Here is a 27713-nt window from a genome sequence, read left to right on the forward strand (position 1 = left end):
ACCGGTTTCCATTCTTAGAGTTTCAAACCTGGTCCTAATAGGAGCTCCCAGGGCAGGTCTCATAGCATTGTTTTGGGCAACTTTAAGCTTTTTCCACTGTTGCTGTAATAGGCTTGTGAGTGCAGATGCGGCATAGTCGATCACTGATCTGACTGCCTATACATTGTATGCGCAAAGAACTTGCAGATTAGCTCCTCCAGAGAGGGAGGTTAGCGACCTGAGGATTGCCGTCCGGGCCGCAGTTCTCTCTCTTAATAAGTAAGTGACCTCAGCATTGAAAATTATGTGTGTCCAGGATTATCCCTAGCTTCTGATATGTGTCTACCCATTCAATTGGTTGGCCCTATACTATGAGTTGGATGTTGTGCTTCACTATTTTTATGGGAATGGCTTTTGTCTTTGTGGGGTTGAGTTTGATACCAATCTGCTTTGCCTCGTCACTTATGCAGTCTAAGCATTTGGGTGCAAGGCACACTGCATCCCTTTCTTTTATGATGATGACAAAGTCGTCCGCGTAGTTCAGCAGCCTGCAGTGTTGTAGCAGTTTTAGCCTCAGTATTCTTTCTATCAAACAGTTGAAGAAGAGGGGGCTGAGAATGCCTCCTTGCGGTGTACCATTTTTGTCTTTTGTATTCAGAGACTGTGCCATGAAATTTTACTATTGCTTCTCTGTTTATGAGACAGTTTTTGGTCCAGGAGAGCAGGTTACCTTTAACCACTTTGTCGATAAGGCAGCAGAGAATCGCTGGAGCGCTAGCCAGTTCAAAGGCTTTCTCGAGGCCCAGGAATATCAGCACTCCTGGTCTGTCATTCAAGTGGGCTAACAGTGTTGTAATACATTTCACTGTGCCTACCCCTCTTCTATAGGCATACATATCATGGTGCAGTTCTGGCGTTTTTCACTCTAGCCTATTGAGTGCCATTCTGTCAGCCGTCTTGCCTTCACAGCTTTGAAATGAGATCGGCTTTGATTTAGCGGGATCTTTGGGTTTTAGGATCGGCACTATGTCTGCCCTATTCCAAGCTGTAGGTCTAGTTTTAGAAGTCCAGGCTAAATTAATCAACCTTAGGTATGCAGCGTCTCCCTCTGGGCCGAGGTTTCTAATCATTTTATAGGTTATTTTGTCGTCTCCAGGGGATGTATCTTTGGAGTTTTTCTTAGTCCAATTGAGCTCATCCAGTGTGAAAGGGGTATTAGTGTCAGAAACTTCTGCACATGCTGTAAGGATTCTGTGCCACCTTTTTTCCTCTAATCCTGCCTGCACTGCTAATACATCTGGTGGAAGCTGATTACTGGCTGCTCTTTCTGCAGACATGGTTGCCATTACCTCGGCTTCCTAATGCAGGCTGGCTGCAGGGAACGCAACCAATTATAACGTGCCGTCGCGTGACGTGACATGACGTCAGTGCCCTCGTCATGGGCGGGAGTCACAGGCGGTGCGACTACAATTTCAGCAACTGCAGTGAACGGACGCACTATTTGTCTCTCCAGCAAGAAGCAGTCTAGCATGTGGACGTGGGGACCACCTTGTCGGAATCGTCGAAGACATTGGAGATCTCGAGCAACTGCCCAAGAAGCCTTTAAAAACCGCGAGAAGAGAGACCAAGATGCGTGACTCTACCTGTTGACCAGGAGTTCAGGCTGGGAAGGCAATTGGGTAACCTGAGAGTCGCTCCTGGGATTTGTGACGACCTGATACAAACAAGCAGTCCTGTTCGACGATCTGCCGGTTGAGAGGTAACATGATTGAATGGACTCCGGGAACTTCACCAGACAACACGGGAGCCGTCGGTAAACCACTACGTAAGTGAACTGGAAACGAGGAGAGTTTGGGACATTTCCGTCAGCCATACCACTGTGATTCAACGAGGACGATAGATGACCAACCGGGATCAAGAGGATGAGGACCTCCCCAAATCTCTTATGCTTGGCTACTGATTATCCGTGAGGGAGTATACTCACATATATATACTCGCAGGTATACTCAAGTGTTTATACTGTCACTATAGTTGGTTTGATACACAAGGTCATTATTATAATTATAGAAAGCATTGTTGGATGGAAAGACGAATTTTAATGTGCAGTGGGCAGTGTTGCTGGTTATTGTTTTACATTTTTGAGGAGTGTTGCCAAAATGTATGAGTGATCTGATGATAAGAGTGTTGCAATATCATCAGAATTTTGTGGGTTTGTAAATATTTGTTTTAGTAAATGTGGACAATTTTACTGCTGTGTTTGGTATATAGTCTGCCATTGTTGCACCCTTGAACTGTTTACCTGAGGGTTGAAGCTGAAAAGAAGATTCCTCCTTCTGAGCTTCTACAAGTACCACCACGAAGGAATCTCCCTGGCAGCGGCTGAGTGAGCTAGCAAGGATGGCGGCCTTGGGAAAGAGTTGTTGGTGTCTTTGTAGAGGCTACATCGGAGTATATTGCGCCCTGGACATTGCCGGTCGTGAAAAGACTGAGGGACAGAAGAATCCATGGTCGTATTCAGCTCCACACGGCGCACAGCCACGGGTGTGACTGGAATACCCCCTCGCTTCGTATTGGCGCCGACAAGAGGAAAGAAAGCCTCGCCAATACCATGCAGTAGGCGGCATTGTGCCCCCATACCTGTCCTGTGAGTGGTGGTGGAGGACCCTATACCCGTCCTGTGTGTGGTAGTGGAACCTCATTCCCGTCCTGTGGGTGGTGATGGACCCAATACCCATCCTGTGAGTGGTGGTGGACCCTGTTACGACCTTGGGTTCCTCAAGTGAAAACCAGAGGTCAAATTGAACTAAATAAGCTACGTTACAGTGGCAAGTTGCAAGTCGACGTGTCTTTGTTCGTATCTTCCCTGCCAAACGTAGGACGAATCTTTTTGCTCACAAGCATTCAGACTCTTGAGCTTGTTGTGGATTAAGTATAACATTGTTATAAGATTAACTACCCTGAGGACGAGTAAAGTAACAATATGTTGCATAGGGGAAGATTTTTAATGTGTTTAGCTGCACGATCAATTAGACTCCTCCCGGCACCACTCAATGCGGGAGCCCTGAGCTGGTCGCTGGAAGCTTTCTTCTCTGTTGGCGTTCGAGGTGTGAACAGAGGGACTCTGTGGCTGCACCTCTCTCCCCTTCTACCTTTCCTCTTACTTATTTCCCTTACCTTAAGTTAAGTATATCCTGTGTTATAAGTGTGCCTACTCTGGAAGTAAAGTTTGGTGAGACCTGGGGGTAGTATTTGCCAGTGTTTTGGGTACCCCTAAGTGTTGTGTTGTGTTGTATTAGAGTACCACGTGGTCTCACTACCCTAAGCTGCATCAAGCCTCAGTTCTTAACCAGTAGTACTTTACCCGAGCGTGTTCTCAGTGTAAACCTTGTATCCTGCTTATGTGGACCAAGGCTTTTAACGTAAGATAGTGTGGTAAAGTAATTATTATTGTTATTGGTGTGAATGTATATGGGGGGTTGTTAAGGGGTTATTAAATAAGTAAGTTAGTAAAGGAGTATCCATTTTTCCTGTGTAGGAGATCTATGATCAACCTCTAGGCTGACTATTGCTGTAATAAGCCACTACAAGTTATTTCTCTATATTTAGTGGGGGCCGGGCCTTTGAGATCTCCCATATTTGATAACTCTTAATGCTAACTACTGCCCCTACACCCATGTTATACTATATCACCCATAGTACAGACTCCCATTTCTAACAGACCCCATACCTGTCTTGTGGGTGATGGTGGACTCCATACCCGTCCTGTAAGTGCTGGTAGACCCCATACCCGTCGTGTGGGTAATGGTGGACCCCATACCCATCATGTGGGTGAGAGTCTACGCCATACCCATCCAGTTGGGGGTAGTGGACCCCATACCCATCCTGTGGGGGGTTGTGAAGTCCATACTAACCCTATGGGCGGCGGCATTGGACCTCATACCCACCCTTTGGGTCAAAATGAACCCCATACCCATACTGTGTGCAGTAATAAACCTCATAACCATCATGTGCATGGTAATAAACCCCAGATCTATCCTGTGCATGGTAATAAACCCCATAACCATCCTGTGCATGGTAATAAACCCCATAACCATCCTGTGCATGGTAATAAACCCCATAACCATCCTGTGCATGGTAATAAACCCCATAACCATCATGTGCATGGTAATAAACCCCATAACCATCATGTGCATGATAATAAACCTCATAACCATCATGTGCATGGTAATAAACCCCAGATCTATCCTGTGCATGGTAATAAACCCCATAACCATCCTGTGCATGGTAATAAACCCCATAACCATCCTGTGCATGGTAATAAACCCCATAACCATCCTGTGCATGGTAATAAATCCGATATCCATCATGTGTATGGTAATAAACCCCATAACCATCATGTGCATGGTAATAAACCCCATAACCATCATGTGCATGGTAATAAACCCCATAACCATCCTGTGCATGGTAATAAACCCCATAACCATCCTGTGCATGGTAATAAACCCCATAACCATCATGTGCATGGTAATAAACCCCATAACCATCCTGTGCATGGTAATAAACCCCATAACCATCCTGTGCATGGTAATAAACCCTATAACCATCCTGTGCATGGTAATAAACCCCATAACCATCCTGTGCATGGTAATAAACCCCATAACCATCCTGTGCATGGTAATAAACCCCATAACCATCATGTGCATGGTAATAAACCCCAGATCCATCCTGTAGGTGGTAGTGGACCTCATGTCTTTGTTCATCTCTCTATGTCTCTGTCCTTATCTTAGTGTCTCTATTTCTGTCTCTGTCTCTCTCCTCTCTCTGTCTCTGTCTCTCTCTCCTCTATGTCTCTGTCTTTCCTGCTCTCTCCTCTCTCTCTGTTCCTCCTTCTCTCTCCTCTCTCTGTCTCTGTCTCTCTCTCTCCCCCTGCTTCGATCTCCTTCTCTCTCTATATGTATCTCCTTTTCTCTGCACGTGTCATCTCTGCCTTTCTCCTCTCTCTCTATCTCTCTCCTCCTGTCTCTCTCTTTCTTTCTCCTTCTGTCTCTCTCTGCATCTATCTTCTCTCTGCCTTCATTCTCATTCTTCATTCTCATTCATTCTCTCTCTCTCTCTCTCTCTCTCTCTCTCTCTCTCTCTCTCTCTCTCTCTCTCTCTCTCTCTCTCTCTCTCTCTCTCTCTCTCTCTCTCTCTCTCTCTCTCTCTCTCTCTCTCTCTCTCTCTCTGTCTCTGTCTCTGTCTCTGTCTCTGTCTCTGTCTCTGTCTCTGTCTCTGTCTCTGTCTCTCTGTCTCTGTCTCTGTCTCTGTCTCTGTCTCTGTCTCTGTCTCTGTCTCTGTCTCTGTCTCTGTCTCTGTCTCTGTCTCTGTCTCTCTCTCTCTCTCTCTCTCTCTCTCTCTCTCTCTCTCTCTCTGCGCAAGCAAGAGCTGTAATCATACCTCAACTCAGTTAAAACCTACGCCTAGAGGCTCAATTATTACACGAGCCTGTTATATGCATCAGTTGATATAACCTTTATTCATTAACAATATTGGGTAACAATCATATAAGGAAGAGGATGAGCCTGTAGCAAACTGTTTGCCAGTGCCTTCATGTGATCAGTTGACCTGATCTCCCGTGGATGAACCTGTTGAGCGAACAAGTTCCAGATGCGAGTCAGCCTAGGAATGAATGATCGCTCATGGAGTGATGTTCTTGAGAAAGGCCCTTCCAGCATGTGACTATTGAAGGTTAAGAGCCTTAGTACTATGGGTGGCAACTACTAATAGTCTACGGAGTTGGGCCAGGGGCGGAATTTTGAGTATGTTGTACATAACAGTAAGACCAAGAACGTCACGACGGTGTTGCAGGCTCTGATGTTCAGACTGTTCCCACCAGACTTGACTAAGATTAGAGATGAGCCTTCTTGCCCATCTCTTCACTTTGTCCAACACGCTGATAAATGCCGGTGGGCAGGTGATCTAGGAAAGGGGTGCATACTCTAGATGAGAGAGAACTTGTCCTTCATATACGGCTTTGTAACCCCTTGCAGCTCTCTTAATTTTGCCTCGCTCTCTTTCTCTCCCTCTCTGTCATCACAATTTAATAGTGAATATAATGCTGTATCTAATAATGACAGCAATTAAATAATTAGCAATAATTAAATAATTAAAACAATATTTTGTTTTAAATTTTTATAAAATATTATATCATAACATTCAAAAAAAACTTTCATGCAGGCATTATGGCCTCAGGTTTATACTCGTTTTTACAATCTTTCCAAAAGTGTCTGAAAAACGTAATTTTAAATGTGATCAAAGAAGGAAAATGTTTATAAAACTGTTTGAAAACAAAAAAAATGTTTGCTGGGTCTACTGTTTCCAGTGACCTGTTATCTAGGCGGTGGTGGACCCTATTCCCAGCCCATAGGTGGTGGTGGATCCCATACCCATCCCATAGGCAGTGGTGGACTCCTTACCCATCCTATAGGCAGTGGTAGACCCCATACCCATCCCATAGAGGGTGGTGGGTCCCATTCCCTTCCCATAGGTGGTAGTGGATCCCATCCCATATGCGGTGGTGGACCCCCATAGCCATCCCATGAGTAGTAGTGTACCCCATACCCATCCCATAGGCGGTGATGAATTCCATACCCATCCTATGGGCGGTAGTTATCTTGAGGTTATCTTGAGATAATTACGGGGCTTTTTAGTGTCCCCGCGGCCCGGTCCTCGACCAGGCCTTCACCCCCAGGAAGCAGTCCGTGACAGCTGACTAACAAGGAGGTACCTATTTTACTGTTAGGTAACAGGGGCATAGGGTGAAAGAAACTCTGCCCATTGTTTCTCGCCGGCGCCCGGGATCGAACCCGGGACCACAGGATCACAAGTCCAGCGTCCTGTCCGCTCGGCCGACCGGCTCCCTATGGGTATGGGGTGGTGGACCCCATACCCATCCCATAGACGGTAGTGGACCCCATGCCCATCCCATAGGCAGTGGTGGACCCCATGCTCATCCCATAAGTGGTAGTGGACTCCATACCTATCCCATAGGCGGTGGTGGACCCCATACCCATCCTATGGGCGGTGGTGTACCCCATATCCACCCCATAGTCGGTAGTGGACCCCCATACCCATCCCATAGTCGGTAGTGGACCCCATACCCATTCTATGGGGGGTTGGGGACCCCATACCAATCCAGTAGGTGGTAGTGGACCCTATAACCATCCCATAAGTGGTGGTAAACCCCATACCTATCCTCTGGGTTTTAGTAGACCACATACCCATCTCATTGACGGAAGTAGACCCCATACCCATCCTGTGGGCAGAAGTGGTCTCCATACCCTTTCTGAGGGCTATTACTCAGTAATTAGTCAGAGATTCTGCCCTTGAAAAGGAAGTTGACTATAATCTTGAACTGCCTACATAAGTATCCTAAGAACAAAAATTTTTCTCACCACGAACGTCAAGAAAGCCTTGTAGACCTGAGATAAACTGAAATCTACACTAAAAATTCAATTTTTCCTCATATTATCATGCAAGAAGATTCAGATAACTATGAACCGTTCAATAGAACTTGCTGACTAAATCTTACTATTGCTCGACTTAGACTCAAAATTTGCTTTTGCTGTTGATGTAGATCAAATGTAATCAAATCTTTACCTGATCAAATGTAAATGTGTCAGCAAAATTATTCGCACACTGTCTGTCACTGTGTATTCACCTAGTTGTATTCACCTATTTGTGCTTGCGGGGGGGGGGGGGGGTATAGCTCTGTTCTTTCGGCCCGCCTCTCAACTGTCAATCAATCAACTGTTACTAATTACTAATTTTTATTTATTTATTTTTCACACACACACACACACACACACACACACACACACACACACACACACACACACACACACACACACACACACAAGGAAGCAGCCTGTAACAGCTGTGTAACTCCCAGGTACCTATTTACTCTAGGTAACAGAAGCATCAGGATGAAAGAAACTCTGCCCATTTTTTTTTCTCGCTGGCGCCAGGAATCGAACCCGGGCCACAGGATTACGTGTACAGCGTGCTATCCACACAGCCACCGGCGCCCCTGTGTGATTGAGTACGAAAAGATACATGAATTTGGAGACAACTCTATAATAAATGTTCAAGATATGTGTAAATATTTACTTCAAAATGAACTACTACAAGACATCGTAGCCAAACATTTTTTTTTGGTACCATACTACCACAGTATGCAAACTGTAGACAATAAATACAGGTGATTATAATCTTTCCACTGCCGCCTACTGAATTAGGGGGTGGTTACATGGTAAACCTGAATTATTGTGTATATTTTAAAATCCTGACTGCGTCCACAGCTACACGATGCTGGGTACCGGGGCGTGTCCTCTGTAGAGTCCGGCGCTCTGGGCGGCGCTGCGCACTTGATCAACTTTAAGGTCAGTAGCGCATACCTTCTCACCATACTAGTTATTATACTGGACCGTATTTCATGTATTGTAGCTACCTTACGTTTCTGCTGTTTGAGAGAGAGAGAGAGAGAGAGAGAGAGAGAGAGAGAGAGAGAGAATGAGAGAATGAGAGAATGAGAGAATGAGAGAATGAGAGAAAGAGAGAGAGAGAGAGAGAGAGAGAGAGAGAGAGAGAGAGAGAGAGAGAGAGAGAGAGAGAGAGAGAGAGAGAGAGAGAGAGAGAGAGAGAGAGAGAGAGAGAGAGAGAGAGAGAGAGAGAGAGAGAATGAGAGAATGAGAGAATGAGAGAATGAGAGAATGAGAGAATGAGAGAATGAGAGAATGAAAGAATGAGAGAATGAGAGAAAGAGAGAAAGAGAGAAAGAGAGAAAGAGAGAAAGAGAGAAAGAGAGAAAGAGAGAAAGAGAGAGAGAGAGAGAGAGAGAGAGAGAGAGAGAGAGAGAGAGAGAGAGAGAGAGAGAGAGAGAGAGAGAGAGAGAGAGAGAGAGAGAGAGAGAGAGAGAGAGAGAATGAGAGAGAGAGAATGAGAGAGAGAGAGAGAGAGAGAGAGAGAGAGAGAGAGAGAGAGAGAGAGAGAGAGAGAGAGAGAGAGAGAGAGAGAGAGAGAGAGAGAGAGAGAGAGAGAGAGAAAGTTTATCCATCGGAGAAGGTCATGCCTTCTCGATAGCAGGAGTTATAAAAGCTTCTATGAAACACAAGTTCGCTTCCATTTGCGTACACACTCTTGCACTGCTTGGCCTCTCATCTTTCATCCGAATTCTGGACGAGGTGGAGAACCGTGATAGGAGACTCATCATGTTCTTGACCAATTCTGCATGAACTGTTGAGAACATCTGAGTCTTCATCACCTGCGAAATATTGGCTGACATATTGGTATGCATAAGGCCAATATTCTCAAGCTTCCCCACCTGACCCATCTTCAAAGTGCTTGCAAGGCGCCGGGCGAGTGTTTTACCACTACGCCACGGGGGACTGTGTAGGGGAAGATGACTATCTTTCCAGACTACTCGTAATGTTTATATCCTATGCTAATCTCTCATTGGGTACATAAAGGCTATTGCATAACACTCACTCCTGTAGCGGCTCTAGCTTCACAAGGACACCAGATATGCATGATCTGCCTCTATTATTCTAGAATCAAGAATAAATCACTTCCTCACACAGATCATGTACTATTCACATTTACATGTGTTCGGATAATGCGCTAATCACATTTATATGTGTTCGGATCATGCACTATTCACATGTAATACGAAATTATCCTTTGTTCGCATTTCAATTGCTGACAATACACGACATACACAAAAGAATATTATGTATTTGATTCTGACTGTCTGCAAACATTGAAGGCGTCAGACACTGTGGCGGGGACATCGCTGCTGAGGAAGTACTACCACCTCAAGACGGTGGGAGGCATCTCGTCCCGCTCCTCAGAGCACTCCACCGTCATCACTTGGGGCAAGGAGCGGGAGGTGGACTCCCACAGACACCTGCTCCAGACCTACCCTGAAGGTAAGATGTTAAGAATGAACCAAAAGCGTGTTGGATTTTCAAGCTGAGCTCCGGGATAATTTACCGAAAAATCCAATGTATTAAGAATTCACGGAGAAAGTATTGTGCTTGGGATGAGAGCTTGCTCTTTCGTGATCACAAGAGCAGCAAGCTACCACACATCACTCTAAATGAAAGATAACCAAGCCTAACTGCAAGATTTTGTGTTAGAGCTAGTTAGGATCAAGGCTAGTTTCTTGTAATACTGCATATCTGATTTCTAGGATCCAGGATTTCTGCAGTGTCTGTGTAACCTATAAGTAGTTTCCTTGTGAAGGACATGATGAATGCTTTCAAATGCAGTAATATATGCCGGAGAATGGTTTAATTATTATTTGTTTAGGGCAAATGACAAAGACGATAATGCTGTAACTATTCACATAATTATATATATCCGCCACTGAATTGAACACGGTAGTTCTGAATGATACTGCTTTACAAGAATGTAAAAACTCTTGTAAATATAAATAAATAAATAAATAAATAAATTATTGAACAAATCCACACGTGGAGTGTAGTTTAGTGTGTTGTAGTGTAGTGAAATAGATAATTAAGTCAGTATTAATGTTGTTACATTTACCGCCAAGATACACCCCTCTCTCCCCAATAGAGTCATACTACCCCCCCCCCCTCCCTGTAAATAGTCCAGAATTATAGTCTATACTTAGACTACACAAGTATAGTCCCATAGTTTTATTTAGTTACGTTCAGTGAAAAGAATGAACCCACAATTTTATGTTATGTTGGTTACAAGTTGGGTGAAGGCGAGCCTCCGCTGACACTCCCAGGGAGGAGGGAGTGTTTCCCGCCTAAAGCCAAACCGGAAGCGGAACACAGGGTCTTCGGAGAAGTTGGAATTATGATTTGCTGGTTGTCGGGAGAATTTATTTGCACTAAAGTGTTACAAATGGGAGTCTGTACTATGGGGGATATAGTATAACAGGGGTGTATGGGTAGTAGTTAGCATTAAGAGTTATCAAATATGGGAGATCTAAAAGGCCCGGCCCCCAAAATAAACTATCCACAGTGAATAATAACTTGCTACTAGGTCATGTCAGACTAGAGGTTGATCATAGATCTCCTACACAGGAAGAATGGATACTCCTTTAACTAACTTACTTATTTATTAACCCCTTAACAACCCCCCATATACACTCACACCAATAACAATAATAATAATTACTTTACCACACTATCTTACGTTAAAAGCCTTGGTCCACATAAGCAGGATACAAGGTTTTACACTGAGAACACACTAGGGTAAAGTTCTACTAGGCGAGGGACACTAGCAATGACTCTAGGGAGCTTACTGGTAACACTGGAGCCCACGTGGTTCCCCTGGAACCCTCTAGAGTAACTTGTAAAAATAAACACTAGTGAACACCTAATTGCTACACATCAATACTCTACACATAGAACACGTTTATGCCAGACAATGAGGATACTACACAGTCTACTTAACTGGATAACAACGACACAGAAATAAAGAAACAGAGGAAGGGGAGGAGGTTTCCTTTCACCACAACGCCAGCCAGAGAAGAGAGCGCATCTCCACTCTTCTCCCTCAGTAGACTCACTGCCAGCAGACTACTCAACTAATCTTAAAGCATTCCTATCCCAAGTTTACTTAGGTTTACTTTACAAATGATTAGAAAGTATTAGTAAACATAGTTGGTGCCTATTTTATTATTTAATAATCAACCCCAAGCTCAGTCTTTAAATGCTCTTTGAGAAACAAGAATAGTCTTACGTCTGGCAGGGAAAATACAAACAAATGCACCTCGTGATGCGTTTCCAATACTATAAGGCAGTTTATTTAGCTCAATTTTGACCTCTGGTTTCCACTGAGGAAACACACGTTATTACACACGTTCCACTATTTCCACATATATAGACATTTACCGCCAAGATACACCCCTCTCTCCCCAATAGTCATACTACCCCCCCCCCCTCACTGTAAATAGTCCAGAATTATAGTCTTTACTTAGACTACACAAGTATAGTCCCATAGTTTTATTTAGTTACGTTCAATGAAAAGAATGAACCCACAATTTTATGTTATGTTGGTTACAAGTTGGGTGAAGGCGAGCCTCCGCTGACACTCCCAGGGAGGAGGGAGTGTTTCCCGCCTAAAGCCAAACCGGAAGCGGAACACAGGGTCTTCGGAGAAGTTGGAATTATGATTTGCTGGTCGTCGGGATAATTTATTTGTACTAAAGTTTGTCTACTAATATCCAATGTTGTGACTTAACTTATCATCAGAGTAATTGTGAAGACATTACATGTGGTGCCAGAAAAAAAAATATTAATAAGCCGTGGAGAGGGACTTGAGCAGTGATGCCAGTTATTGTTTTACATTTTGAAGAGTGTTTCCGTAATGTATCTATCATCAGAATTTTTGTTGGCCACAAGTAGATTTAAACAAAAATTTCAGTGAAGGAATGTCAATTTTATTGTATTTAGTATTAACCCCTATTTTCACTCTAAGCTGTTAACGTGTGTTACGGCCTCACTTACCCAGTAACCCGGCTTCTTTTCATTTCTCTTTCTATAGGGCCTTAGTGCCTCTTCTTACCAGATCCAACCCCAACCAGGGTTAAGTTATTAAGAACTGATCAGTAATAGACAACTAAACGAGAATGGGGGTAAGCAACACTAAAACCCCTCACCACATGCACTTCAATCTTATCTTCAACAATATACACCTATTACAATTAAACATCACGGGTAACACCGTACGTATCACTTTCATACAAGACACTACAAAAACTTCAGCCATCGAAACACTGGTGCGGCGAATCTTCTTCCTAAACACTCAAGGCTTCTTCCCCAAACCTTTTTTCTGAGATACATGCCAGCGAGATCACTTTTCTCAACAATTCACAGGCCAGTCCTCCACAGAATCATCACAGTGTCTAAACACTACCTCGAAACTCCAGCAAAACGGTCGCTGGCTTCCTCTAAAGGTTTAACCACTAACAAGCCTTAACTTAGAGGTCAGGCAGATTAATTCCATCTATTAACAAAACTGTACCACCCTGGAATACGTTGTTCCAAAACCAATAGGTCGTTGGCTTCTACAGACGATTAACTGTCCCCAAGAACACGCCCAACTTGTTCCCACCGAAACAAGTCTTGCATTCAGGACTGCCCTTGCTGGTCACTCATGGTGGACTGCCTCTTGCCATTCAAGGTACTTGGTACTCAACTTGGCCATCCCAGCATGCGTCGGTCAATCACTAATACTTCACTGGGTATCACAGAGAATTTCCAGTCTATACCAATTCGCCCCACTTGTTCCCACTGGAACATGTCTTGAGTGCGAGACTACCCTGGGTGAATTGATTTCTATGGACCAAGGTACCACCCATATCACATCACTTCTGAAGAGTAAAAGATGAATAGTAAGAAGGAAACTGCACAGGTGTCAATAAGATCACAGCTTCCACTGAGGAACAGAAAAATAGGTCGGGTACTCAACAGATGGCGTTGACAACGTCACAACAACTCTCCTAAAAGAATTTGGGTCGGGTGAACTCAACAGATGGCATCAACATCATAACAAGGGCCCTATACCCATCCTGTGAGCAGAAGTGAAACCCATACCCATCATGTGAACGATGGCGAAGTCCATACCTATTCTGTGGGGCGGTAGTGGGCCCCATACTTATTCTATGGGCGGTAGTGGGCCCCATATCCATCCTGTGGGAGGTAGTGAGCCCCTTACCTGTCGTATGAGGGATAGTGGAATGGAACCATCACCACATGCACATAAAGACACATAATTCATTTAGCTAAACAAGTTACAATATTCATAAGCTAACTGTAAATTTTAATATATCGTGTTATATGAACAATTACTGGGTTTGAGACCAACTACAAGTACAGCCTCCTAGAACAGCAACTTACATATGTGGTGAGCTAGTTTCATAATTGGATGTTCATCCTGTGGCTCCATTCTGCGGGCAACGGTGGAAAAGTTACAGTCACCCACATTTACTACCTGCCTTTAGTAAACTTGCGATATTTGCCAAAATGTTCTGGTAGTAGATCATTTTGGACTAAATATTTACACATATCTTGCACATTTGTTAAGACCAAAAAGTAGCTTTCTTATAGACTAAATACCACTAATGATCAGAGCTAATTGCAGATATGATTACGAAATATAAGTTAAAAGAAGAAGATATCCTGCAGTGTATATAAATGGATGTCCTTCCCGCAGGGGACGTCGGGTGTGTGTGCGACTCGTATGACATCTGGCGGTGCCTGGAGGAGGACTGGTGCGGGGAGCTGAGGGACCTGGTACTCCAGCGGGGCAGCAAAGGCGGCTGTATCTACCTCCGGCCGGACAGTGGTGACCCCAAAGTGGTCATTCTTAAGGTAACTGTCCTGTTTACATGTAGGATATGTTGCAAGAAAAGACATTTGGGTACGGCTGTTTATACCTGATGCCCGGTGAAATAGGTACCCAGGAGTTAGGCAATGCTTATCGGTTGGGGAAGTCAGGCGTTGGTCTGGGGGGGGGGGCGGGGGTTACCTCTGGGCTTCCTGTCCTTGTAAATAAATAAACAAATCTTTTGTGACACTGATGGGCTTTAGGAATACGCAATCCATAAATTATTAATAACTCTAAATGACCCGACCAGGATTCGAACCCCTTGACGTCCAAGATCACCCCAAACGTACACGGTACCATGATCATTGCACCAATTGATCGTCTATATAAGGATTGGTCAGTCCTGGTGCTTTATTCACGTAACAAAGATATCGTGAATAACTGAACTCAATTACTGGCTCATTATAACACGTGCTACACGTACATTTTGTTTTGACTGGCTAAATCTAAAACAACAACAACAATCTGGTGCTAATTAACTAAGCTTCACGACTGATCAGTTGGTGTAGTGATCACGGTACCAGGTACATTCAGGAGGGATCCTGGCGTGATGGGTTCCAATCCTGGTCGGGTCATATAGAGTTCTTAGTTATTTATTGCTTGCGTGTTCTTGCTGCCTTTCTCATATGTGTATATATATATATATATATATATATATATATATATATATATATATATATATATATATATATATATATATATATATATATATATATATATATATATATATATATATATATATATATATATATATATTAGTATATTTTGGTAGCAGTCTTTCCTGTAGACATATATTATTAAATATGACCGAAAAAGTAAGATTAATAATTCTAACACGAATTTTCTCAATCTTTCGTACATTACGCTTCACTGTTGGAGGTAAATCAAAAATCACTTCTCCAAAATTAATTTTTATTTCTAGTCTGACGCGACACGGGCGCGTTTCGTAAAACTTATTACATTTTCAAAGACTTCAAAATACACAACTGATTAGAACTTACGTCTCTCTGATATTATATCTACATTTGAGTGAGGTGGGAAGGGTGATGTGGCATTAACACAAGACAGAACAGGAGGGGATATTAATAGGGTATTAAAAGTATCAACACAAGACAGAACAGAAACAATGGGTATTGAATAGAAGTGTTTGTAGAAGGCCTATTGGTCCATATTTCTTGATGCTTCTACCCACCTCAAGACTCCGCTCCAATATAGAAGCATCAAGAAATATGGACCAATAGGCCTTCTACAAACACTTCTATTCAATACCCATTGTTTCTGTTCTGTCTTGTGTTGATACTTTTAATACCCTATTAATATCCCCTCCTGTTCTGTCTTGTGTTAATGCCACATCACCCTTCCCACCTCACTCAAATGTAGATATAATATCAGAGAGACGTAAGTTCTAATCAGTTGTGTATTTGTGAAGTCTTTGAAAATGTAATAAGTTTTACGAAACGCGCCCGTGTCGCGTCAGACTAGAAATAAAAATGAATTTTGGAGAAGTGATTTTTGATTTACCTCCAACAGTGAAGCGTAATGTACGAAAGATTGAGAAAATTCGTGTTAGAATTATTAATCTTACTTTTTCGGTCATATTTAATAATATATATATATATATATATATATATATATATATATATATATATATATATATATATATATATGTATATATATATATATATATATATATATATATATATATATATATATATATATATATATATATATATATATATAACTGAAAACTCATATATATATATATATATATATATATATATATATATATATATATATATATATATATATATATATATATATATATATATATATATATATATATATATATATATATATATATATATATATATATATATATATGTTGTACCTAGTAGCCAGAACGTCGTACTCGGCCTGCTATGCAAGGCCCGATTTGCCTAATAAACCAAGTTTTCCTGAATTAGTATATTTTCTCTAATATTTTTCTTATGAAATGATAAAGCTACCCATTTCATTATGTATGAGGTCAATTTTTTGACCTCATACATAATTCCTCATACATACCTCATACATAATTGACCTCATACATAACAACTCATACATAATTGACCTCAATTCAACCAAGAGATGGCTTCCTGAACCTTGCAGGAATCAACCTCACTGAGGACCAAGTCACTCTCCTAAATCTGGGTATAAACTGTCACGTTATGTCCAGACCGAGTGAGATGGCCCGGAAAGTGGAGTTGGAGATTCTGTTGGACGACATATTCGACCTCGAAGCACAAAAGAAGATCACCACCAAAGATACCTTACAAGCAGAACTTATTGCGGAAGGAGGAAAGAATCGAGGCAACTACAGAAGCACCATACTGTCCCCCGAGCTCAAAGCGGCAGCTAAGAGCCTTCGTGAGAACAAGGAGATAGTTGTCAGGAGAGGCGACAAGTCGCCAATATACGTAATTCTTAAAAAAGACGAATATCTGGCAAAAATGAACCTCATACTCTCTGACCAAACTAAATTCCAAAGGGTAACGAAGGACACTACAGCCGAACTGAAAGCAAAGGTCAACAAATTGATCGAAACTGTGAACGCCAAGAAATCTGGACTCCACCTGCCAAATATTATTGGGGAATATAAACCTGGATATGCATATGGAAATGTCAAGACACACAAGCCTGGAAACCCACTTCGGCCAATCATCAGCCAGATACCCACACCCACGTACAGACTGGCGAAACGACTCAACGGCTTGCTGAATCCTTATGTCCCTTGCGCCTTCAGCCTGAAGTCTCCAAAGGAATTTGTTGACTTCCTGTGGGGAACACGGGCCACAGGGATAAGAGCCTCGTTGGACGTAGAATCTGTTTACCAACGTACCTGTGGATGAAACAATCGGGATGATAGCCGACAGAATGTACCATGATCCAGCCTGTACTCCTCTTGACATACCAGAAAACAGTCTAAGGAAACTACTCCAAGCTTGTACTAAAGAGGCACCCTTCTTGAGCCCGGATGGACACATGTATAAGCAAGTAGATGGGGTCGCCATGGGTTCTCCCCTTGGTGTCCTGTTTGCAAACTTCTACATGGGTACCATCGAGCAAAAAGTCTTAGTCGACATGAACTTGAAACCGGCCATATACTGCAGGTATGTTGACGACATTTTTACACAGGTACCTGATGTCAGACATCTGCAGGAGCTGAAGGAGGCATTTGAGCAGAATTCTGTGTTGCGTTTCACTTACAAGATGGAGAAGGATGGGAAGCTGCCCTTTCTAGATGTAACAGTCATGGAAAGGAGCGGAGTTTTCCACACTGCAGTCTACACTAAGGAAACAAACATAGGAATGTGCCTGAATGCCAACAGTGACTGCCCGGACAGGTACAAGAGGAGTGTTGTTAACACTTATGTCGACCGTGCCCTCAGCCACAGCTCAGAATGGAAGCAAGTCGACGAAGAACTCTGTAGGGTAAGGCAGGTCCTAGTCAACAACGGCTTCTCCAATGGTTTCGTGGAAGACATCATAAGAAGGAAAGTGAAACGCCATGCAACCTCTGAAGAGACAACTAACACAACACCTATACCCCCTATTAGACTATTTTACAGGAACTTCTTTTCCACAGCCCATAAAACGGAGGAAAGGGTCCTGAAAGATATTGTCAGTAGAAACGTTATCCCTACAGACAAAAATCAGAAGATACAACTGACAATTTACTATAAAACCAAAAAAACGGCCAGCCTACTCATGAGAAACTCTCCATACACAAAGCAGAACGTTTTAAAAGAGACCAACGTCGTCTATGCCTTCAAATGCCCTCTTGGGGATTGTAAGCCTCAAAAAACTCAGTATATAGGCAAGACAACAACATCTCTTTCCAGGCGTTTAACGATGCATAAGCAACAGGGCTCCATTAAGGAACATATAGCCTCTTCCCACAACCAAACCATCACCAGAGAAATCTTAGCAAACAACACAGAAATCATCGATAGATGCAGCGATAGCAGGCGGCTCGACGTCTCCGAGGCACTACTCATCAAGAAGTCAACACCAGCAATCAACAGCCAATTAATGCACAACTATATTCTACCCACTTCAAGACTCCGCTCCAATATAGAAGCATCAAGAAATATGGGCCAATAAAAATAGGCCTTCTGCAGTTACCTACTTTTAATACCTGTTTGTATTTCATTGTTTTCGTGTTCTGTCTTGTGTTAAAAGTTTATTTTCACCTCATCCAAAACTATTGTAACATGTCACTTCACCCAAATGTAGGTATAAAAACTCGAAAGATGTTTAAGCTCTATTCAGTTAAAGTTGTGTGTTTGTGTAAACTAAAGTCTTTGAAAATGTAATAAGTTTTACGAAACGCGCTCAAGTGTCGCGTCAGACTAGAAATAAAAATGAATTTTGGAGAATTGATCTTTGAATTACCATCAACAGTGAAAAGAAACGTACGAAAGATCGAGAAAATTCGTGTTAGAATTATTAATCTTACTTTTTCGGTCATATTTATTATATATATATATATATATATATATATATATATATATATATATATATATATATATATATATATATATATATATATATAACTGAAAACTCACACCCCAGAAGTGACTCGAACCCATACTGCCAGGAGCAACGCAACTGGTATGTACAGGGACGCCTTAATCCGCTTGACCATCACGACCGGACATAAGGAAGTGAAAGCCGAAGCTATTTGAACCACTTCCCCGCCGGCACTCGGATAGTAATCTTGGGCATAGCATTTTATCAAATCACCTCATTCTTTGGGGCACACGTGAGGAACACAAATGCAAACAAGCCTGAATGGTCCCCAGGACTATATACAACTGAAAACTCACACCCCAGAAGTGACTCGAACCCATACTGCCAGGAGCAACGCAACTGGTATGTACAGGGACGCCTTAATCCGCTTGACCATCACGACCGGACATAAGGAAGTGATAGCTGAAGCTATTTGAACCACTTCCCCGCCGGCACTCGGATAGTAATCTTGGGCATAGCATTTTATCAAATCACCTCATTCTTTGGGGCACACGTGAGGAACACAAATGCAAACAAGCCTGAATGGTCCCCAGGACTATATACAACTGAAAACTCACACCCCAGAAGTGACTCGAACCCATACTGCCAGGAGCAACGCAACTGGTATGTACAGGGACGCCTTAATCCGCTTGACCATCACGACTGGACATAAGGAAGTGATGGCCGAAGCTATTTGAACCACTTCCCCGCCGGCACTCGGATAGTAATCTTGGGCATAGCATTTTATCAAATCACCTCATTCTTTGGGGCACACGTGAGGAACACAAATGCAAACAAGCCTGAATGGTCCCCAGGACTATATACAACTGAAAACTCACACCCCAGAAGTGACTCGAACCCATACTGCCAGGAGCAACGCAACTGGTATGTACAGGGACGCCTTAATCCGCTTGACCATCACGACCGGACATAAGGAAGTGATAGCCGAAGCTATTTGAACCACTTCCCCGCCGGCACTCGGATAGTAATCTTGGGCATAGCATTTTATCAAATCACCTCATTCTTTGGGGCACACGTGAGGAACACAAATGCAAACAAGCCTGAATGGTCCCCAGGACCATTGGTGATTTGAATGAGGTGATTTGATATATATATATATATATATATATATATATATATATATATATATATATATATATATATATATATATATATATATATATATATGTCGTGACGCTAAACCCCGGTTCATTCCGAACACAGCGATTACACAACACATAACACCTTTCTTCAGCAACCGTTACTACCACCTATACTCCTACACACACCAGACCCTTGAGGCGTACCACTAGGTTTGTACTGGAACACAATGAATGAACATATGGAAGGTATTTAAAGGCCGTCGGGTTTTGTCATTTAATTACAAAGAATAGACTCTGACAAATAATACTATATTAATTAACATACTCTATTAGGTCAATACACTTCCAATACCCATAGACCACTTGACCTCCGCGATCACCACCCACACTCGTAACTTCCGCCTAAGTCCCTAATACGGAATGATTACTACAACGCTCCACACCAGGTTAGTCTTTCATTCAATACTCACATACTGCAGACTTAACTTCGTCACTAAGATCACAACAGGCTCTCGCATAGCTGTCTGCTACACTTCGCTGCTGCCACAAACGGAGACCTCGAAGGACTTGCTAGTTCAACTTCCACAACCAGACTGACTCCAGCCCACCATGGCCTCAATCATTTCACCACGCCTCTCGAGGAAGGTATAATCCGATTAACCTTATCCCTAGAGCGGTAACCTTGATCCTAGAAGCCTGACGAAGAATAATTCCTCTTTCCAGGAATTATTAATTTGGCTAAACAGCTTCGGTCTTAATCCATTGACCTTTCTTAGATATGTGATCCATAGTCTGTCTACTTACATGTACTTTCAATCATCATTCGTTAAGTGTTGTAGTAATGATCCTCTAGCTAATAATTCCTACTAACTTGTGGATTACAACACCACTCCCCTCCTTAAACACGCATATGTCCCCATATGCATCATTGCAATGGTTCCATTAGTGCAAGGACCTGGAGGATGCACCCACCATATGTGTACAACTAAAAAATCATCCAATAAGTTCATCATACACACAATGAAATAAATTAAAATGTTCCTCGACATGACTCACAACACTTCTCCAACATATACATTATATTCACATCATAGCACAGGTAAAATAGTCTGTAATAATTTTTCCCATCTCCAACAATGCACATATAGCTAAACTGCTGACATATAATTACATACAAACATAACCATAAAATTACATGGACCAGAATGCTGGCACTTAAACAGAAATGACACTAGTCATTAATATATACACAACACATATATCTAAGGTTCTTCATCCTTAGTAACAAGTTAATAATTTAACATCTTGCCCTGTACTGTTGACATAAGGGCTTACAATGATCACACAATGTTTCACTGGCCTCCTCCACAATTGGCAGCATCACTTCTCTTGTCTTCGTGTCCCATGGTTGCTAGGTCATAGATCCTCCATGACCCAGACAAAACCCAGGCTGTCCAGCCTGGTGAATGTTGTCAATGTCCCATCGTTGCTCTGAGGTAACGTGATCCTGGCCTCCAGAGCAACGGAGATTCCTACCCCAGGGTCATGTTCCCTTGGGTCTGTGCTGACGTCTCGTTCCAGGCACCAATCCCAGAACGCTGTAGATCCCTCACAGCTCTCTGGTCTAGGCCCATCCGCCCAGAGTGTGTCCACCTGTATTCACACCTTCCCGACCGCTGTACCTGCAAAATATTCCCTCGGAGCCCCCTGGCTCGATCCCATTATTACATAACCCCCTCGGCTCCTTACTCTCTCCCCGTATATAGCCTGAGCGCAGCTGCAAAACCATTGCAGCTGGCCCTTATCCCTGCTCTGATGTCAGGGGGCGAATTTCGCCTATAACGTCACGTTGGCTTCACTTCCACCCCCCTTTTTTTCTAGAATAACTGAGTGTAGCCTCATAGCTTCCCTTCTACTCTACCTGAAGCTCTGTGACATGATCCCGGGGGACCTTCTCATGCCTAACACTCAGTAATGGTGCCGATGAGGTAATATACAGTATATACATACACATACATTATCACAATAAATACCTCATTAAAATAATTTCACAACTAATGTCACTAAAGCATCATACTGCCACTGGCTCGCTTCTAGCGAGATTCCTGTAACAACTTAATTAATGAGAAATTAGTATATCTACTTGGCTCGCTCACTGCAACCACCAACACCTGAAATTTTGAAATTCTACATTATAATCTTATCCATAATACTTACCCACTCCGACAAACCATCACCTCTGGTCAACCCAACCACTGATGACCTCATTATAACACCACGTCTCTCAACAGCCAGGCTCTGCGTCCTGACGCACCTGACCTCATTACACCGATACTCACCGTACCCACCACCACCTGGCCTCCTGTGCCGCTATGCACTCCACAACACCACACTCCATACCAGGCGTCCAAACGCCACAACACTACACCACCCACTACACATGCTACTCTACACAACACTCTACACACTACCCCACACTCTGCAAAAACTACCATGCCCATGCACCAAGCTTCGAACCATTTCGAACTTCAAAGCAGTTCGAACAAGCCTCATTTGTTTACTCCTCTTCGTTTCTGCAGGTTACAGTAAAGAATCGACACTGTTGTTTAGGAACATGAAGTAGTTTCAGCAGGTGTCCAGCAGGGAGACCCACTTGCCCCTTTTCTTTTCTTTTCTGCATGGCTATTAAAGAGATCACGAGCAGATTGACCAGAGAGCTCAACTTAGGATTCCTGGATGATGACATCCCTGGCAGGAACATAACGATCCCTGGTTTACATCGATGAAACCTAGGAGTTAGGACTCACCTTAAATCCTTCGAAGTGTGAAATTATCTTATCTAGCTAACCAGTTATTGATGCAGTAAGAACCGTCCTACTAGGAGTCTCATTGTGCTGGTACTCTCGCATCAACAGTGTGCTGCCAGGGGCACATTTGGACTCAAATGCCATTGATGTAATTCTGGAAGAAAAGTTGAACAACTTGAGGATGGAAGAAAGAATAGATGCCAAATGGATATTATTACCTCAGTGATGCTGGAGGCAACTTCTGGTAAGTATACAGCACACCTCGCTGTGGTAGGTCCCCATGCTGGAGAATCCTGTTGGTTATCCCAAATTCTGCCTTGGTCACTCAGCTGAACCATCGAGCCATAAATATTGCCGTTTCCCTGTGCCTTGCCATCCCTGTCTCCATCGATCACCATTGCATCTGCAGCTGTGCTTCCTGAGCCAATATGGCAGCCATGGTCTCATTTGTCGTGAGTCAGAAAGATTGCTAGATATGAAGAAGTCAATGATATCATTAAGAGAAATATGGCTGCAGGTAAGTGTCCAGCACAAAGAGAACCTCAGTTGAGCAGACCAGACAAAAACTCACCAACGCCCAGATGGAGTAAACCTGCAGCCATGGAGGGATGGTAAACAGCTTGTGTGGGACTACATGTGCATCTACATTGGCTGATGCCTGTCTACCTCTCAGCACAACTGAGAGTGATGGGGCAGCAACCTTCAGAAAGACCCAGAAAACTAATTAATAAGTACAGAGTCTTCGAACATTGTTGCAAGTTTGTGTCAACAGGGTCTGAGATCCTTGGCATCTGGAGTAAGTGTGCACTTAAGTTCCTAAAGGAGGCGAGTGAGGAGCTCATTAAGCAAACTTGAGACGTAATAGTGACCAGTTTCCTGTTTCAGCGCCTCAATGTCGCGATCCAGAGGGGAAATGCTTGCTGTGTTTTGGACCACGTACCCCCACCTCAGAATAACTGGATGTGGTTTTCGAACTGTGATTGCTATTTGTGTACATCTTCCGTAAACTGTAAAATAATGTAATAAAATATAATTATTAAATAAATCATATTAAATAATAACAAATATAGCTGATAGGAGAAGAAAGTACTTAAAAGTGTTCAGGGAGAATCTACAACGTCTTCTATGAATACCTTTTATTCTCTTCTCTTCTCCAAGGCTGTGGATCCCCACAATTGCTCCAGGACATGCACTCTTAAAACTGTCAATAACATATATTTCAATACTCTAATTGATCATGAGACCATCTTTTGTAGTAACTGTGTGGATCCATTACGTGCTATGCACAGTCCACCTTTAAGCCAATCACACGAGGGAATGAACGAGCATTAGTCTGAAGTTTTATCAATAGGTGTCCTGTATCACAGTAGCCTACATCCTCGGCTTACAATGGAGAAACCCGAGTTTAATCCTCGGTTAGGACAGGAAAGGTTGGGCATGGTTCAATTATCCGATGCCTCTGTTCACCTAGCAGAAAAATAGGTTGTCCCAGGAAGTTTGGCAACTATTGAGGGTTGCATCCTGGCGAAGGTCAATAGTTGATCAAAGTGAACAGTTTTGAGTGTGTGCCCAAATTGGCAATAATTTTCTAAATAAATTATCTTGTGTGCTGAAAAGAATATTGAGCCACAGATTATAATTTATTATTATTATTACGTTTGCAATTTACCATTTTTGTGGCGAAAATATAATGTTGGAAATCATTCTTAAACATGTCTGCTTATCTTGAGATGATTTCGGGGCTTTTTAGTGTCCCCTCGGCCCGGTCCTCGACCAGGCCTACACCCCCAGGAAGCAGCCCGTGACAGCTGACTAACACCCAGGTACCTATTTTACTGCTAGGTAACAGGGGCATAGGGTGAAAGAAACTCTGCTCATTGTTTCTCGCCGGCGCCTGGGATCGAACCCAGGACCACAGGATCACAAGTCCAGTGTGCTGTCCGCTCGGCCGACCGGCACCTAGACAACAAATAACTCTTCTGAATTTTGCTTTATTTGGTCTAGCTTTATGAATTATATGCTATTTGCTATTCATAATTAGCAATTTCAAAGAAGTAAAAATAATGAATTCAGTAACAATAATAACCCGTCCCAGTGGCAAAGTGGTAAGACACTTGCCTGGGTTTTCGCGAGCGCTTTGGAACGGGTTCGTATTCTGACTTGGAAGGATTTACTGGGCAGAAGTTCTTAACTGTAGCCTCTGTTTACCCAACAGTAAAATGGGGTACCTGGTTGTTAAGTTAAACGATCTGGTGCGTCGTATTCCGGGGAAATATTAGGATTAAGGACTTGAAACGCTATGCATACTAGTGTCTGTACATGAATGTAAGAACTCTTGTATAAATAAATAAATAAAAAAAATACAAATAATAATAATGTAAGGAAAAGGAGCTGATATTTATTTACGTGAATATTGTTTTACTGTTAACAAAATTTAAACAGAAAAAGATTGAAATAAATGAAAGTTTTGAAAAAATGTAATTATTGTTAAATAATTAATAAATTATTTAACAATAAATTATTTGCAAACAAGCTTGTTTGCATTTGTGTTCCTCACGTGTGCCCCAAAGAATGAGGTGATTTGATAAAATGCTATGCCCAAGATTACCATCCGAGTGCAGGCGGGGAAGTGGTTCAAATAGCTTCGGCTATCACTTCCTTTTGTCCGGTCGTGATGGTCAAGCGGATTAAGGCGTCCCTGTACATACCAGTTGCGTTGCTCCTGGCAGTATGGGTTCGAGTCACTTCTGGGGTGTGAGTTTTCAGTTGTATATAGTCCTGGGGACCATTCAGGCTTGTTTGCATATATATATATATATATATATATATATATATATATATATATATATATATATATATGTCGTACCTAGTAGCCAGAACGCACTTCTGGGCCTACTATGCAAGGCTCGATTTGTCTAATAAGCCAAGTTTTCATGAATTAATATATTTTCTCGATTTTTTTCTTATGAAATGATAAAGCTACCCATTTCATTATGTATGAGGTAATTTTTATTTTATTGGAGTTAAAATTAACGTAGATATATGACCGAACCTAACCAACCCTACCTAACCTAACCTATCTTTATAGGTTAAGTTAGGTTAGGTAGCCGAAAAAGTTAGGTTAGGTTAGGTAGGTTAGGTAGTCGAAAAACCATTAATTCATGAAAACTTGGCTTATTAGGCAAATTGGGCCTTGCATAGTAGGCTGAGAAGTGCGTTCTGGCTACTATATATATATATATATATATATATATATATATATATATATATATATATATATATATATGAAATAATTTTATATATATATTATTTTATAAATATATTATATTATATATTATTTTATAAATATATTATATTATATATTATTTTATAAATATATTATATATTATTTTATAAATAAATATAAATATATTATTTTATAAATATATATATATATATATATTTATATATATATATATATATATGAAATAATTTTTTAACTGTTGAAAATAATTAATATATATTTTTTAACCTGATAATTCAAAATTATTACATACAATTTGTACTGTAACTTATAAGTAACAAGAAATGTGAATATGAAGTTATACACTTTAGTTAAAATTATAAAACAGAAAATAACGTATAAGAAAATACAGTTATTTTATTCTTGAGATGTTTGCTGCCCCACCAACGACGTCATATTTATATCACACTTTTATTTGGTTGTTTTGAGAGCTATGCTGCAGCACTAATTTAATCATTAAGTCTACTCCTATAATTAGACTTGACAAAGTTCATGACTGAAAATAATTACTCACATGAATATACAAAGCGTAATCACACTATCGTGATGCATCAATGAGAAAATCCGTAGGAGCTACTATGAGGGTTCGAACCAATGTGCTGTGTGCCTGGGAACTCACAGCGCATAGGTTCGAACCCTCATCACGGCTCCTACGGATTTTCTCACAAAAATATGTTGGTGAAAATACTGTAAATAATGCCACTGCAATATTTTTCACACTCAAAACTTTCAGGAATGGAATTCCAATTTCTGAATTTAATTTTCTGAAATTTTCTAAACTAATCCAGTCACTAACTGATCTCTTTCAATATTTCCTAGTCAGTTTTAGTCAACAAAATTGTGCATTGAAATTTAGTTGCTTTGTAAATCAACTGCATGGAAAAATTATCCATGCCAATCCACTGCAATATTTCCAGGTTTAATTTGTCTAATGTTACTGTCTGCACACTTTATGTATTTTGTAATTTCTTTTCTTGTAAGAAAAATTATGAGCAGTTGAGTCAATGATGCTCGAAAATTGCATTTGAAGGTTCTGAATGTCTGTTTTCTTACGAATTCGATCTGTGATTTGTGTTTTATAAGGTTTGGAAAATATTTGAATGTTCCATTCTCGACATCGGGTTAAAAAATTTAAGTTTGGTTTCAAAAACTTTTATATTATCTAACATCAAGTGTTTTGCCAGATCCATGTAATTTGGCGTTCAAGTCATGTAACTGTATAAACCTAGTTGTGTTTAAAGGGGTTGAGCTTTGTTCTTACGGCCTGCGTCTCAACTGTTAATAACTACTATTTTTTTTCCACACACACACGCACGCACACACACACACACACACACACACACACACACGCACGCACGCACGCACACACACACACACACACACACACACCCAGGAAGCAGTTCCGTAACAGCTGTCTAACTCCCAGGTACCTATTTACTGCTAGGTAACAGGGGTATTGAGGGTGAAAGAAACTTTGCCAATTTGATTCTGCTTGGTCCGGGAATGGAACCCGGACCATAGAATTACGAGTCCTGTGCGCTGTCCACTCTGCTACCAGACTACCTGTGAGGTGAAGTTAGTGAAAAA

The 27713-nt window shown here is 41.8% G+C and overlaps 1 protein-coding gene and 1 long non-coding RNA gene across 2 annotated transcripts in view; both read left to right on the forward strand.

Moving 5' to 3' along the window:
* The first annotated feature begins 8318 nt into the window (after window positions 1–8318).
* On the forward strand, window positions 8319–17306 carry LOC138352605 (uncharacterized). Its single transcript, XR_011222835.1, has 4 exons — window positions 8319–8399; window positions 9782–9944; window positions 14209–14366; window positions 16531–17306. It is a non-coding gene; the product is annotated as an uncharacterized lncRNA (long non-coding RNA).
* Window positions 17307–23350: 6044 nt separating this feature from the next.
* LOC138352575 (uncharacterized) overlaps window positions 23351–27713 on the forward strand; it is a 53369-nt gene continuing 49006 nt past the window's right edge. The window contains exon 1 of the mRNA XM_069305065.1: window positions 23351–23360. Coding sequence (XP_069161166.1) covers window positions 23351–23360 — 10 coding nt within the window. The remainder of the gene's footprint in view (window positions 23361–27713) is intronic.

This window comes from Procambarus clarkii, chromosome 54 (genome assembly GCF_040958095.1).
Source record: "Procambarus clarkii isolate CNS0578487 chromosome 54, FALCON_Pclarkii_2.0, whole genome shotgun sequence".
Classification (NCBI taxonomy): domain Eukaryota; kingdom Metazoa; phylum Arthropoda; class Malacostraca; order Decapoda; family Cambaridae; genus Procambarus; species Procambarus clarkii.